Here is a 14,702-nt window from a genome sequence, read left to right as displayed (position 1 = left end):
AATAAGTTTATATCATGATATTTATTCTTGAAATATCTAAAAAAATAATCGTTTTGGAAATTACAATCTATATCTTGGTGATGATTGAGGAGAAGGTGAATTCAAAACAGATGCTCCTCTGTAGTGCTGCTGTTGCTGCTTCTGTTTGTGCAAAGCGTTCTCAGCGATTATCTTTGCTTGGCTCTCTTCGATGGCAAGTCTTAATTCAACGATGTTTTCCGATGTAAAGCTCTGACCAATTAGCGACTCGTAAAGTTTCTTTGCCCAATTTAGCCAAGTACGAGCGCAATTTTCTGATCTGGCATCAGAAATCTGCCTGCTCTGTCTTGTAAGCAAAGATCTTGTATGGGTCTTGAAGAGATCGTCGTCATCAATAATTTTGACCAAATTTTCAACGAAAAAGGCCAACGGCTGATTGCCAATTTCGAACTTCTCGCGGATTTCGACATTTTCGCTTGCAAGTTGTTCGGTTAATTCAAAGAAAGCGTTCAAAGAAAATGAGATATTATTAATTGCCAAAGCTTTGCAGATTAAAGTGAACAAAGTTGTTGCCTTTGAACCTACGAAATCAGCTTCGACCTCTCTTCTTAGAATGGCAACGTACTTTTCCTTGATTTCTTTCTTAATTTGCTTTCTTAGAGATTTAAGAACAGTTGGAGAGACTCCACCTGCTGAAATCTTGGTAGATGTTGTTCTTTCATCAGATTCTTCGATCTCAAGGAACGATCTTCTCAATCCTTTTTCAATTTTCGGAGTTAAAAGGACAATTATGTCCTTCTTGAGCTTAAGGATATCTTTGTTAGTGCTACGTGGAGATTGTGGAGAAGATGTTGATGCAGAACGCATAAATTCCTCGCGAATTTCATCAATTACGATTTGTCTGAGCTCAGATTTAAGTCTACGCTGCTTATCTGGTGATGAATTGCTTTGTCTGTACTGGATATCGAGTTCTGCTCTAACTTTGTTCTCAATTTCTTCACGTAATTCGGATTCGATTTTAGATCTGAGTTCTATTTCAAGTTTTGCACGTAATTCGCTTTCTATTTCGAGTCTCAATCTGAGTTTATCACTTTCGCTGATGCTCTTATTACGGAATGAAGGAGAACCAGTAGATATATCTTCATAAGAAATTCTTGAGCTGTTTCTGTTCTTTTCGTTTCTAAGTTTGAACTCTACTTCCTTTGTTATCTGATCAATAACTGAATCGTGGATTTGATTGTAAACCTGAGTCCTAATTTCGGATCTAATTTTGTTTTCTTCATCGGCGGACAAAGGTCTTGACCTCATTTCTGCGGTTATTTGTGCCCTTATTTCGTCTTCCAGTTCTTCTCTGAACATTTCCTTCATGTTCTTGTAATCTGTAACAGGTTTTGGTGGAAAACTAGTATTTGTAGCTGTTTCAGAGTATTGTATGGACACTTCATCGAGTGTTTGTTCTTTAACTTCATCATAAATCCTGTTTCTGAGGTCGGATTCCATTTTTTCAAGAATTATTCTGTTTTCTTCTTGGAGTTTTCTCTGGATTTGGTCTCTCATCTCCGTAATCATGTATTCTGGGACATTCTGTGCTGGTTTGTTCTTGTATTCTTCTTCAACTTCTTCTCTAATTGAATCAATTATTTGATCTCTCATTTGTTGTGACAATCTCTGCCTGATATCCCTCTGGAGAGTTACAGTAAGCTGTGTTTCAAGCATTGGCTTGATATCATTCTCAATTTTATCGTTCATTTTGTCTTCATATTCTTTTGAAATTTTTTCTCGGAGTTGTTTCTCAATATCGTTCCTAATATTGAGTTCCGATTCGCGTAGTTGCAGTTGGTACTGTTTCTTGTAGTCTTCCTTGATCTTTCTCTTCAATTTCGATGTAACTTCTTCTGCAACACTTTTTGCAAGCTCTTGTCTGATCTTGTTCGTCTCTGCTTCACGTACTTCTTGTTGTAGTTGTGTCCTAACTGATTGTTCGACCTCAGAACGAAGTTTATTCCGTAATTGAACTTCAATTTCGGCGGAAATTCGCTCGCGAAGCTTTGGTTCGAGTTCCTTCTTAATGATTGGTCGGAAATGGAACTCTGCTTCTGCCCATACATCTTTTCTGACGTCATCGATCACTTGGTTGCGAATTTCATTCGTAATTTGGGTCTTAAGTTCGCGAATGAGCTTGGAATCGGATGTATCGACTGGGCTTGAGTCGGCTCTGACTGGATGATACTCGTTTTGTAACTGCTGGCGGATTTTTTCGCGTTCATCTTTCATTTTAAGTTCATATTCGGCTCTGATGCTATCTTCAAGCATTTCACGTATGTTTGATGTATCTCCGAATGATTCTCCATGTGAGAAAGCAGCTAACTCTTGCTGAAGTTGAGAAATTCTTGCTTGATATTTGGCTTCAAGCTCGTTTTGAATAGAAATGCGGAGATGATCATTTGTTTGTGGTTTGTTCTTCAAAAGTTGCTGAACGATGTAAGCTTCTTGTATCAGGACTGTCTTGAGTTCAATATTTGAAACACTTTCGTCGTTTGCAAGCTGGCTGAGTACTCTTGTTCTCATGTCTGCATCGAGATAATGATCGAGTATTTTACTCAAGCCGTAAAGTGGTGTTTCCGGTGTAGAAATCATGGAGGAAATTAATTCAGTTGATTTTCCGGCTTGTTCAGCAAGAAAATCTCTTGTAGCTTCTTTCAAGAATGTCCTTCCACTTTGTTGTGATATTAAAAACAGTGAACTTGGGTCTTGACCATTACTTAATCTTAATAAGAACTCAATGTGGCCATTAATTTGATTGCAAAGTCTTGAAATTGACGAATCACGTTGAGATGTTAATTCGTACAAGTATTTCATCAGTTCATCTTGTTGTTTTTGTTGATCGACAATTAATTGGATTTCTTTGAGCTTTTTCATTCTAATAATATCATCATCAGTTGTTTTATTGATCAAACTTGAAATTATGCTAGCAGCGGAGTCTTCCTTCCACTGTCTTCTACTAGCAATAGGAAAGCGCTCCATTTTTAAACGTTCACAGTGATAAAATTCTTATTGTAAAACTATTTCACAGGAGGACAATAGTATAAAATATTGATTTGTCTAATTGAATTTAGTCAATTCTGATATGTTTACTACGATTTAGAATTAATAAATTTGAGATGATCAAAATAATTATGTTTTAGAACAATTTCGAAGTCAAATCCATATCTTTACAACGAATAAAATCATGTGTAATAATTTCAGAACAATATTAATTTTAAAATGTAACTACGATTAATATGATCTGAAATTATATTTTATGAGAAAAAAAAAGTTTGAACATCTAGTAGTGTAAATGATATAGATGTATGGAATTCATATTTTCCGGATGTTACACCAACTCAAAGTCATACATCGAATTATCAATTCTTTAGCACTTCAACAGGAAGTTACTTTGTTCATCAAAACGAATTCTATTCTCTTTCACAAGCTATTTATATCACTGCACAAAATGAAAACTCTAAGTTACTTGTTTATCGTAGTTCTTTTACATCTTGCTATTGTTCATCGCAAGGTGCTTCAATTTATCACTATGGAGGATCATTTATTCTATTTCAATCATGTGGAACGAAATCTAAGAATGATGTGAATGATGGCACTTTCCTTTTTAGTTATTCCTTTCAAATTATAAATTTACCACAATTTTTGATTGAATCAACAATTTCAGAATGCGGCGAAACAGGAAAAGGATAATCAACAAATATTTCCAAAAATCTAGGATATGCAGATGCTGCATTTGAAATTCGATCTCCTGATTCACTTCACTTCACTTCATTTTTTGTACATCAGAAGGAAATGATGTAAGTACTAATGATTGTCATTATATAAGTGGTTCTATCCCATACACATTTGATAAATGTAATTTTATCCAAAACAATTGCGGGAGATCGATTTTCAATTCATATCCACAAGTTACATTTGATGAATGTTATATAGTTGGAAATACTAAAGATAAAGAATTCTATAAAAATACTGCTACATTATATAAGTCATACTACGATGGTAATCCAACAAACGTTACAACATTAAATCCTATTGGTAACATTCCAAATGAAATTCATCATCTTTCATTTGGAAGTTGTTTTGCAAAAATTCCATTGACAAAAGCAATAAATCAACATTGTGTTGGTCGATCTTTTAATTGTCAATTTGATGCTACTATAACTCAAATATTATCTATTAATTTAACTATTTTATCTATGAAGAAATGAAAAAAAAATATTTGAAATAAATAAATCGTTTGCAAGCATTCAAATTTTCAGAGCTTTTAATGTTCATGAAAATTAGAATTTGCAAACGATTAAAGAAATTATTTGCAATTTGGCCGTAGGCAAGCGCCGTCCAAATTGCAAATAATTTTTAAAATTGTTTGATAAACATTTACATTATAATTATGAAATGTGTTGCCAGAAAATATCCAAGGTATATCAAAATGTCATTAAGCCATATTGACTTTCGCCCTCTCATAATTAAATATATGACAATTATCATCTGATAAGCCATTTACAACTAAATTTATATTAATATAAAAGTGCATAAGTCAAAATTGGTTGATGCCACGTACGATTATCTTGCTTTTGGAATGTTTGTTTAGCTACTTATGATAATTAATGATTAAAAAGTTAACAATATCATATAATTTATCAATAAAAACAAAATAAAAAGTAAATATAAATATAAATAAAGTATAATAAATGAAAAGAAAAAGAAAAAGAATTATCTTTGTCGAATACCCATGAGAGAAAGAAGTTTTTCGATTTCGCGAAATAGCATTCCACCGTAAAACATGTTTTCGAAAAGTTCATCAGGGATGGAATCAATTCCCCACATAGCACCTAAACATGCAGAAACAACTGAACAGTTACCGTTTGTGTCACCACCAATTCGAATAGTGAATTCGATACCTTCTTTGTATGTCATGTTCTTTCGAAGTGCGATGATGCAGATTCCCAATGAAAGCATTGCTGTCTGTTGGTATGATTCGAGATTCAAGTCACTCAGATCACGAGCATTAGTAAATCGACGCAGTTCGTGAATTTGTGGTGCTGTCAACTCTGGAAAGAATTTGTAGCAATCTTCAATAGTTTGATCAATAGAGAACTCGTATGAAAGACCAATCTTGTATCGAATAATTCGTGCAATGAAAAGAGACACTAATGATGATGAAAATGCACATCGTGGATCATAAGATGTGATTCGACAGAAATCTGATGCTTGTTTGACAACACGTTCGTCATCCCAGAAGAAGAAGCATCCGCATGGTGCTGTTTTAGAAACACAAACATTTCCACCGGCTGTGCGACCTGTCTTCTCCCAATAATCTTTAGAACATGAAATAGGATCTTCATAAAAATTGTTGTTAGAAATGACGGAATTAAATGATGGAGATGTTGAAATACCACGGCCTTCTTTGTATTCTGATATTCCTTCAAGAGACCATCGCTTGATATGTTTTGCAAGGTTCTTGATGTCTAATTCGCCTTCTGTTTCACATATAGAACGAATGAAAAGTAATGCAAGAGCTGTTTGTTCTGAGAATGTGCCACAAGGTGATGTTCCGTTTCGTCGTGTCATTCGGATGTGGCTCCATGTTGGATTGACACTTTCTTCTAAAATGAAATTCAAATAAAGTTTGTCATATCGTTCAAAGTTCCATGAAAGCCAATCACCGATCGCAAGACCGAAGATGCAGCCCGAAATGTATGATGATGATCGTGAAATGTTGTCAATAACACCAAAACAACTTTTAGGAAGTTCTTGTGGTAAAATGTCGTTTGGAATTGGAGGCCATGGACCAAATAGAAGTCTATGTGATGTATGCCATGTACCTGAGATATGTTTTTCAGTGAATTTGTCACCTTCAAGTTGATTTCCTGGTAAATTGACTGATTTGAATTTGTAGTCTGGTATTCCTGTGACTTTAGTGCAATTAGGAACCCAGATAAGAGAAAGTGATGAATCTTTGTCAAATGATGTAAATGTTACTTCTTTTATGTCTGTTTCTAAGAGTTTAAAGCTTGGAAGGAAGGTAAATTTAGAAAAGTTGAAAGATGCTAGCTTCATATTGTTAGCTACTAATGCTTGAAGTTGAATAGAATTAGTTAAAGATTCTATGTCTTTGAAATCGGATGAAGAAATGTCGATGAACTCTAATCTAGGGACAACAGGAATTTCACGAACTTTTGTGTGTGAAATCGATAAGTATTTCAGGTTTAAAAATTCTTTTGAATCAATTGTCGTCAAATAATCACAGAAAGAGACATCGAATGCTTCTATTCCGTCACATCCTTTGATTTGTAAGGTCTTGACAGATGGATTTCCGATGCAATCTAAAACTCGTAATTTTGGACAATTTGATAGAGTTATTTTCATTAAATTTGGGCATTTCGAAATGCGTATACGCTCTAAATTCGGATAGTCTTTAATAATGACGTTTGCAATAGGATTTGCTATTAAATCGATAATCGTCGAATCAGATAAAGTGGAAAACTTTGGAACCTGATTGACAAAAGCAAAGCTCCTGTCTTTTTCGCTCGAAGAAGTCAGGAAACTGAACCTCTTGTCGCTGTTTAAAAGGATACGGGCAAATTTTCCATAATCATTCATTCTTTGATTTTTTGAATGACGCAATTTTACATAATTTCATACGAAATTTCTGTTTATCTTCTTATAGCGAATCGTTTTTACGAAAATACAAATCTTATTCGATCTCATGCGTCTCTAATTCAGTTTGATGTGGGCAACCTGTGCACCCATAAGAAAATTTCCGGTGAGTTTAAATATTGAATTTCGTCGAATTCGATTCTGGCGAACTAAAAAAGACATGTTTCGTCAGTTATTTCTTAACACACTAATGACTACCTTTGTTGTAACTCATTTCTTTTTCTTTTATTGAATAAAAACCCTTATCGAAGGATGATTTTTACGATAATACGAACAAAATATTCATAATCGAAGCTCAATCTCGGCATATTTTAAATGTAAAGAAGAGCTGTTATTTCATGGAACTGTTCCTCATACTTATCTAAATATATTTGGAACGATAGATTAAAAACTATAATACATTAATCTAACATTCTCATTAATAATACCTATAGCTTTCAAATATATACTTTGATTGAATATGCAAAATGTCTGTAAAAAAAATCTTGAATTCTAATTTTTATTGAGTATTAGATCACAACATCTGAAACATTAAAGTAACTTCCAGAATAATATGAGTTGGTATAATCAGTAAGACTTTATTGCAAATCATATATTTGAAACATATAATTTCATTTTGAAGAGAAACATCACCTGTGGAATGAGCAGCCTCTGGAATTAGTTTGATCAGTAAGTCATTAATTCATATAATTATTGAAATATCGAAAATAATTAATTAAACATGCATTTTGGTAAATCCCAATCAAGAAACTATATTGAATCATTCTAAAATTTATGTACTCAAAAGGAAAAGGTTCAAATATTGATTTTACAAAATTTCAATATTCGCAAAGCGACCAAACATCATTAAACCTGGTATTTAAATCTAACGAACTTTCAAAATTACAATAAAGTTTACCGGAATTGACATAATAACTTAATTTTTTATTTTTTTGCGGTTCTGAAGAAAAAAGTAGATGCGGTTCTAATGGCTTTGTAAACTTCAGAAATAAAACTTGTATCGTTTTTGAAATCAAAATTTTATTATATTATGTGTGATACAGAGACTATTGAACGATTTGCTACTGTTTTCGAGCGAGGAGAAACCGAAGGAATCGATGACTTCGGTGGTATTCAAGGCATAGCAAGTATTTTCACTGTAGATCTCAACGATGGTATCAGTGATACCGAAATGAGCAACAACTACGCAGACCGTATACAGAAATGGGGTGTAAACTTACTCCCTGACCCACCAAGCAAATCCTGGTGCAGACTTTTCCTAAACACATTTAAAGATTTGATGTTAAAGATGTTAATTGGCCTTTCCATTGGTGGTTTGATCCTTTCCGCACTCGCCAACATCGGTGAAGAAGATGGATGGATTCATATCATCGATCCAGTCGCTATTTTAATTTCCGTAGTTATTGTTTCTTCTGTTGAAGCCCAAGTCAACTACCAGCAACAGAAATCATTCAATTCAGTCAGTAAGCTCAAGAATTCTTTCGATGTTACCGTCAAAAGAGGCGGAGAACAGAGATTAATCAAATCTACTGAGTTAATGGCTGGAGATATCCTTATGCTTCATGCAGGTGACGCTGTCCCTGTTGACTGCGCTTACATTTCAGGACACGTATTACGCATAGATAACTCACAAAATACAGGAGAACCAATTCCGATCTTAATTACAGAGAGTTCACCTCTTATTACATCAGGAGCTGCTGTCGACAGTGGTGATGGATGTGTTCTCGTATGCGCCGTTGGTCCATACTGTCAATTTGGCCGTACTTTGAAGAAATTAGAACACATGAACGAACTCGAAGAAGAGACACCACTTCAGAAGAAGCTCGATTACATCTGCAAGCAAGTTACATACCTCGGTCTCTTTGGTTCCCTTTGTACTTTAGTTGTTTTGATCATTATTTGGTCAATCGACGTTGCAAAGAACAAATGGAACAAGAAATACTTATCATTACTCATGGAAGACGTCATGGTCGCTATTACAATGTTCATTGGCGCTATTCCAGAAGGTTTACCATTGGCCGTCGTTATTTCTCTTGGATTTTCAATGAAGAAGATGATGAAAGACAATAACTTCGTCCGCCACCTCAAAGTATGCGAAACAATTGGCGGAGCAACCACAATTTGCTCAGATAAGACAGGAACTCTCACACAGAACAAGATGACAGTTGTTATCTACTGCCAGAACGGTAAAGATTATTCTGGTAAGCCAGAAGTCGCTCAATCAGTCTTAGATTTGCTTGGAGAAGGAATTGCCTTAAATACCAACGCATATCTTACAATCAAGAGCGGCAAGACCACTCCAGAATGGGTTGGTAAGTCTACAGAATGCGCTCTGATGAAGTTCGGAGCTGATTGCGGCTATGATTATAAAGTTATCCGCGAAAAGTATCCAGATACATTCCAGCATGAATTCAATTCCACCAGAAAGCGTATGTCTACAATTGTACGTCGCGAAAACGGCTACAGAGTCCATTGCAAAGGCGCTCCTGAATTAGTCATCAAAAGATGCAAGTACTACCTCAAGGAAGACGGCGAAAGACTTCCACTCGACGAGGCGACATCCGAGGCTATCGTAGAAAGAGTCAACGAGCTTGCCGATGACCAGTTAAGAACAATGCTCTTGACTTACAATGATTTACAAGGTGACACTTTTTCGAAAGATTGGGAAAATCCAGACAGTGTTGAGTGCGATTTAACTGTTATTGGCATCTGCGGTATCAGAGATCCACTCAGACCAGAAGTTCTCAACGCTATCAAGCAGTGCAAACAAGCTGGTGTTATGGTAAGAATGGTTACAGGAGATAACATCAACACAGCTGTTTCTATTGCAAGACAATGCGGTATATTGACAGATGACGGCCACGCAATGCTCGGAAAGGAGTTTTCTTCGATGTCAAAAGTAAAATTAATCGAAAAGTTGCCGAAATTACAGGTTATGGCCAGATCTTCACCGCTCGATAAATACCGCTTAGTTTCTTTGCTCATGGAATGCGGAGAAACTGTTGCTGTTACAGGTGATGGATCCAACGACTCAACGGCTTTAAGAAAGGCTGATGTCGGCTTGGCTATGGGTATGTGTGGTACAGAACTCGCTAAAATGGCTTCTGATATTGTCATTTTAGATGATAATTTCAATTCTATTGTTGCAGCACTCAAATGGGGCCGCTGCATCTACGATAACGTCAGATCCTTCTTACAGTTCCAGTTGACAGTCAACGTTTGTGCTTTGGCCATTACTTTCATTGGATCTTGCGTTTTGAAGAAATCTCCAATGAGAGCCATCCAATTACTTTGGGTTTCCTTGATTATGGACTCAATTGGTGCACTCGCTCTCGCTACAAAAGGCCCATTTGACTCACTTTTGGACCGACCACCTTATGGCTCAGCCTCGAAACTGATTTCCAGACTGATGTTGAGGAATATTGCAGCTCACGGATTATTCCAAGCAGCTTTGCTGATGACAATTCTCTTCGGAGCTGATGCATTCTACAAAGTTGACACAAGTATAGAAAATGCACAGCAAACCTTCTTCTTTAACTCATTCGTATGGATGCAGATCTTCAATTTACTCAACGCAAGAGTCGCTGACCAAAGTACTCCTTTCTTTGAAGGATTATTCTCGAATTGGATCTTTTGGTTCTTCTTCATCTTCATTATCTTCGTACAAGTCATACTCGTCGAGTTTGGTGGAAGAGTTTTCGGTACTAACCACCTCAACTGGAAGCATTGGCTGATTTCGATCGCATTAGGTGCTACAGAACTCGTTTTCGGATGGATCATCAGGTTCTGGAAGATCAGGGATGAAACAACAGAGAGATTGATCGTCCAGAGAGAAGAGAAGAGAGAAGTAATGAAGAGAAAGTACACAGGTATGACTCCGACAATGATGTGGAGAGAACCAGAAGAGGGACAGCCAGCAAATACTGCTCAGGGTCCAAAGCCTCCAATTCCGGTCGTAAGAAGACATCCAAGTGCAATCCATCCTAACCAGCCTGCTGTTGTTTAATTTTAAAGTTTAATAATATTATATATTAACTTTTTATAGTATATATCTTAACTTAACCTTTATAAATTTAAATTTTATCAAAATTTCAAAGATTTTTTTATTTAAATATGTAGAAATATATGAGTTTTACATTATTTTGCATTATTTTTTAAGTCTCTTACCTTCGTAAAGTCTCTTGTTCAAATTTTTGATAGAGATTCACTCAATATTGAGGCAGAAAAACGATGGGGAGACTTTACTTAGGAAAATGTGTATGCATTTGTCAATTTATTGAGCTCGTGTATATATTTAGAGAATAGTTGATATTGATGATGTATTGTACAGGGTCATTATTGATTTTGTAATTTAATCGTCGTCGTTATCGATTTTGTAATTTAATCGTTATCATCTTTTTCTAAACGTGCATTTTTTGCTTTCGGAGCTATTGAACATACATTGGCCCTTACCAGCAATTGAAAACTATTTTTCATTATCAACAATTACATTACTCCGAGTTATTCATCAATCAATGAAAATCGATATATAGTCCATACTTCAATTTACAATATTGGCAAGTCCAATTTCACTTGGCATATTTAACTCATATAGAAAAACCAGTTGGAATCAGCAAAATTATCTTTAATTCCATACATAAGAAAAAAAAAATTATAAAGTTCTTCAATAATAGCAAACTAATAGTTTAAATAGATTTACAAGTATCGCCCATCTACTTTTGATATAATTCACATATTAAATGTAGAAAACTGGTTTAAAATAAATATTTCAAAAGTTCGAAAACGATTTATGAAAAAATAACGTGATGACATTTACTAAATTTGCTCTGTATTAAAGTATCGATGATAGAAAGAGCATATTTTGTAAATATTTCAAAAATATTTAAAAGTCGGAGAAATTGTATTGTAATGTACTATAATTATGTTACAAATCCGATTCAATACTAATCCTTCGCTATTGAAGTTGTTTTGAGAAGGATATTCTCTAAATTCTTGATAAATCTTTAAAATCTAGAGTAATGTTTTGTAAACTTAACAAAACTAAAATGTATACCAATAGATTGGCATTTTCTACGTTTTCAAAGTGAGAGAGTGTAAATTCTTTTTTTTATCCTATTAAGGTTTTTAAAAAATTTAATTAACTTAATTTATATGATCTGAAATATATGACAAGTTAATATGGAGAATTCTTTCAACCCAATTTCAATTTATTGAATTTTCTATTCGAATTCAAAAATTTTCCCAAGAAGAAAAAATAATTAGGAAATTTAATATGTTAATACATAAAATATTTTATTTATTCAAAGAATTCAATTTTCTATTGGATCAAAAAACTTGTGTTAAAGTTCGTATTTTAAGATAACTATACTTTTAGAAGCTGTTTTTATTTTTTTCACCGGGATTTTATTAATTTAATTCTTTCAAAATTTGAATCTTATTGTATATCACCGGACTATGATCATAATAGAGTTGCAATCTCTAATTATAGCCACATTAGTACTCGTGGGTCGATATATCATGGGAGATACAAAATTATTTGAATTTTCTTTTATTTTTTTAAAAAATATTAAAAAAAGTAAATAAATAACTAACAACACAGCATCACTTTTCGTAAAATGCTTTAATCCTAGTCCTTTTTCCCCTTAATTTTTCAATCTCTCCCAGGTTGAAATTTATTCCGGGAATTTTTAAAGATGCTTGGTCAACATAAAATTTCATTAAATCTTCCACAGGAGTCATAAACTCTGAACATTTGAAGCGAGCATGAACTGCATCATTCAAATTTTTAAGAAGATTTTTGTTCGAAAAGTGATTCAATACGGCGATTACATGAATACAAGGTAATCCGTATAATTCGATGTGCTTACATGTGCATGAATATTGTGAATCTGACATAATTTTTACGCAATATGTATAGCGACCAAAAGTTGCATAATATAATTCTTGAATTGGATCATATAATACCGAGCTAAACATATCTGAATGTTTCAAAGTTTCATTTAGATTTTTGATAATATTATCTGATTTAAAATCACCTGTTAAAACATTTTTAACAAGATTGAATTCATGTTCAATGAGACGGATAATTAGTTCGGCGGGTTCATATGTATCCCATTTATCTTTAATTTCGGCATTAAGGGATTCAATAAGAGATGTTGTGAGTATGCCAGCGGTGTAGTCAGCGAATCCTTCAAATGGGTTAATACTATCTAAGTACTTAAAGAGATCCTGATTATTTTCGCGGTTTGGATTTCCTCTTGTAAACGAGTTTCTAACTTTTTAATCAAGTCAATTCGTTTTTGAGGATGGTCTGCGTAAGCGACTTCAACAATTTCGGAATAGACATTGATGTATTCCCTTTTTGTTGCAAAATGACGTAAGCAAAATTTATGATCGCAAGAAAAGCCTGATTCTCTAACAGCAGCTATAATTGCCGGACCTTGATCGGAATAAATATTCTTGAATCTGCTTGGTGGAATAAAAGATTTCAATTTAGTGAGCATATCCTTAATTGTTATCGTATTTTCACTAACAGACCATGCAAATGCAATAGGGATAAGTCTATTATTTGGTGCAGGTGTACCAATAATGAGTAAGTTTCCTTTTTTAATACAAAATAAAAACGTTCCATCAATTTGAATTATTCCGCAAAAAGCTTGTGTTTGCATGTAAAAATGAGTTATTGGAGGAATTACAATAAATGAATAAATTTGAAAGTCTTTTGAATTTTCAGGTAATTCATCACCTTTCTTAAATGTATGCAATTCAATTTCATTGTTAACTTCTTTAACTAAAATCATTTCGCAGAATCCTTGTTCGATTTTGTTTATGATTGAAAAAATTGTTGAGAAATAATTGTAAGATTGAATTCTATCCCCTTTTGTGGTTCCTTTAAGTTTATTTACTATATTATGGAACATCGTATAAGTTGCATTGGGAATATTCAATTCTTTTGCAAAAATTTCTTTGCATTGAGGAACATTATCAGAATTTGCTAATTCATAGACTTTTTTTCCTGCTTGCAACTTAAGAATTTTTGGTATATTGTTACTCGGCTTGCATTGCTTTGCTCTATGCTCGTGTTTAATTACTGGAATGAAGAAAAGTTGACCATTTTCATGAGTCTTTACAAGCTCCATGCAAAATTGGCAGTTAGGACAACGAAACTTTTTTCCTTGCTCAAAATTTAATGGATAAAAAGAATTATATGAATCTTTTGCAATAAATATAGCAGCTTCTGTAGGATCTGTAAATTTTAATTTGCTATATCTTTCCTTGAGAATTGGAATTGGGGATTTTCAGGTATTTCCATTCTATATTTCAATTTTTTACGGAATTCAATTCATTTTGAATTAAATCCAGCATATCAGCTCCATCTCCTTTTTCTTCATCAACAATAGCTTGGATGGATACTGATATAGTTTGATTCTCTTCCACTATTGTCGGTTCGCTTTCCGACATGAGATAAAATTGAAGGTTTAACGTACTTTTGATACTCTGAGTTAAAAAAAGATTTTCTTAACATAATTTGATTTATTGGTCCTTAAAAAATTCTGATTCAAAATTGAATTGAATCGAACGAGTTTTCCTTTTGAGTCATTTCAAATATTCATGAGAAAGAAAAAAATTCTAGCAATTTCAAATATTTTTGATTTGATTGAATTCAAAAGTGTCACAAATATTCAATGAGAAAGAGAAAAGAGATCGAATATGTTGTTTCTGAGCGAATAGTCAAGCAATATTTCGTTAAGTACAAAGATCAGCATCCGGAAAAAAATAAATGGGTATATCAAAATGAGATTCCGCAAGAAATATTTGAAAAATATCTAGAAACGAAGAAAACAGAAAATATTGATGAAATGTTACGCTGTACTCGAATTGTTCATGTTGTTGATCAAGATAAAAAAGAATTTTATCTTGAATTTTCAAAAAAAAATCAAATTCATCACATATTAAACAAGAATCTAGATGAAGAACATCAAAAGGCTTATATAGATTATCTTGAAAGTTTACTCAAA

The 14,702-nt window shown here is 33.7% G+C and overlaps 3 protein-coding genes and 1 pseudogene across 4 annotated transcripts, besides 2 other annotated features; 1 reads left to right on the top strand and 3 right to left on the bottom strand.

Annotated features, from left to right (window-relative positions):
- Nucleotides 1-5: 5 nt before the first annotated feature.
- On the bottom strand, nt 6-3,008 carry TVAGG3_0440710 (exported serine/threonine protein kinase family; the record flags this gene model as incomplete). Its single annotated transcript, XM_001307962.1, has 1 exon — nt 61-3,003. The coding sequence occupies one exon, from the start codon at nt 3,001-3,003 to the stop codon at nt 61-63; it is 2,943 nt and encodes a 980-aa protein (XP_001307963.1).
- A 269-nt stretch (nt 3,009-3,277) lies between these two features.
- Nucleotides 3,278-6,627, bottom strand: TVAGG3_0440700 (uncharacterized protein; the record flags this gene model as incomplete). Its single annotated transcript, XM_001307961.1, has 1 exon — nt 4,738-6,627. The coding sequence occupies one exon, from the start codon at nt 6,625-6,627 to the stop codon at nt 4,738-4,740; it is 1,890 nt and encodes a 629-aa protein (XP_001307962.1).
- Nucleotides 6,628-7,653: 1,026 nt separating this feature from the next.
- TVAGG3_0440690 (calcium-transporting ATPase protein) lies at nt 7,654-10,690 on the top strand (the record flags this gene model as incomplete). The annotated part of the gene is made up of 1 exon (XM_001307960.1): nt 7,715-10,690. One exon carries the CDS (start codon nt 7,715-7,717, stop codon nt 10,688-10,690), a length of 2,976 nt encoding a protein of 991 aa, XP_001307961.1.
- A 323-nt stretch (nt 10,691-11,013) lies between these two features.
- Nucleotides 11,014-11,231: a mobile genetic element.
- Nucleotides 11,232-12,211: 980 nt separating this feature from the next.
- Nucleotides 12,212-14,335: a mobile genetic element.
- On the bottom strand, nt 12,286-14,145 carry TVAGG3_0440670 (annotated as a pseudogene). The gene has a single exon. A coding segment is annotated over exon 1 (1,860 nt).
- Nucleotides 14,336-14,702: the final 367 nt, after the last annotated feature.

The sequence above is a fragment of the Trichomonas vaginalis genome, chromosome V (genome assembly GCF_026262505.1).
Source record: "Trichomonas vaginalis G3 chromosome V, whole genome shotgun sequence".
NCBI classification, from domain to species: domain Eukaryota; phylum Parabasalia; order Trichomonadida; family Trichomonadidae; genus Trichomonas; species Trichomonas vaginalis.
The sequence above is the reverse complement of the archived record's forward strand: the minus strand, read 5'-3'. Positions and strand labels throughout refer to the sequence as shown.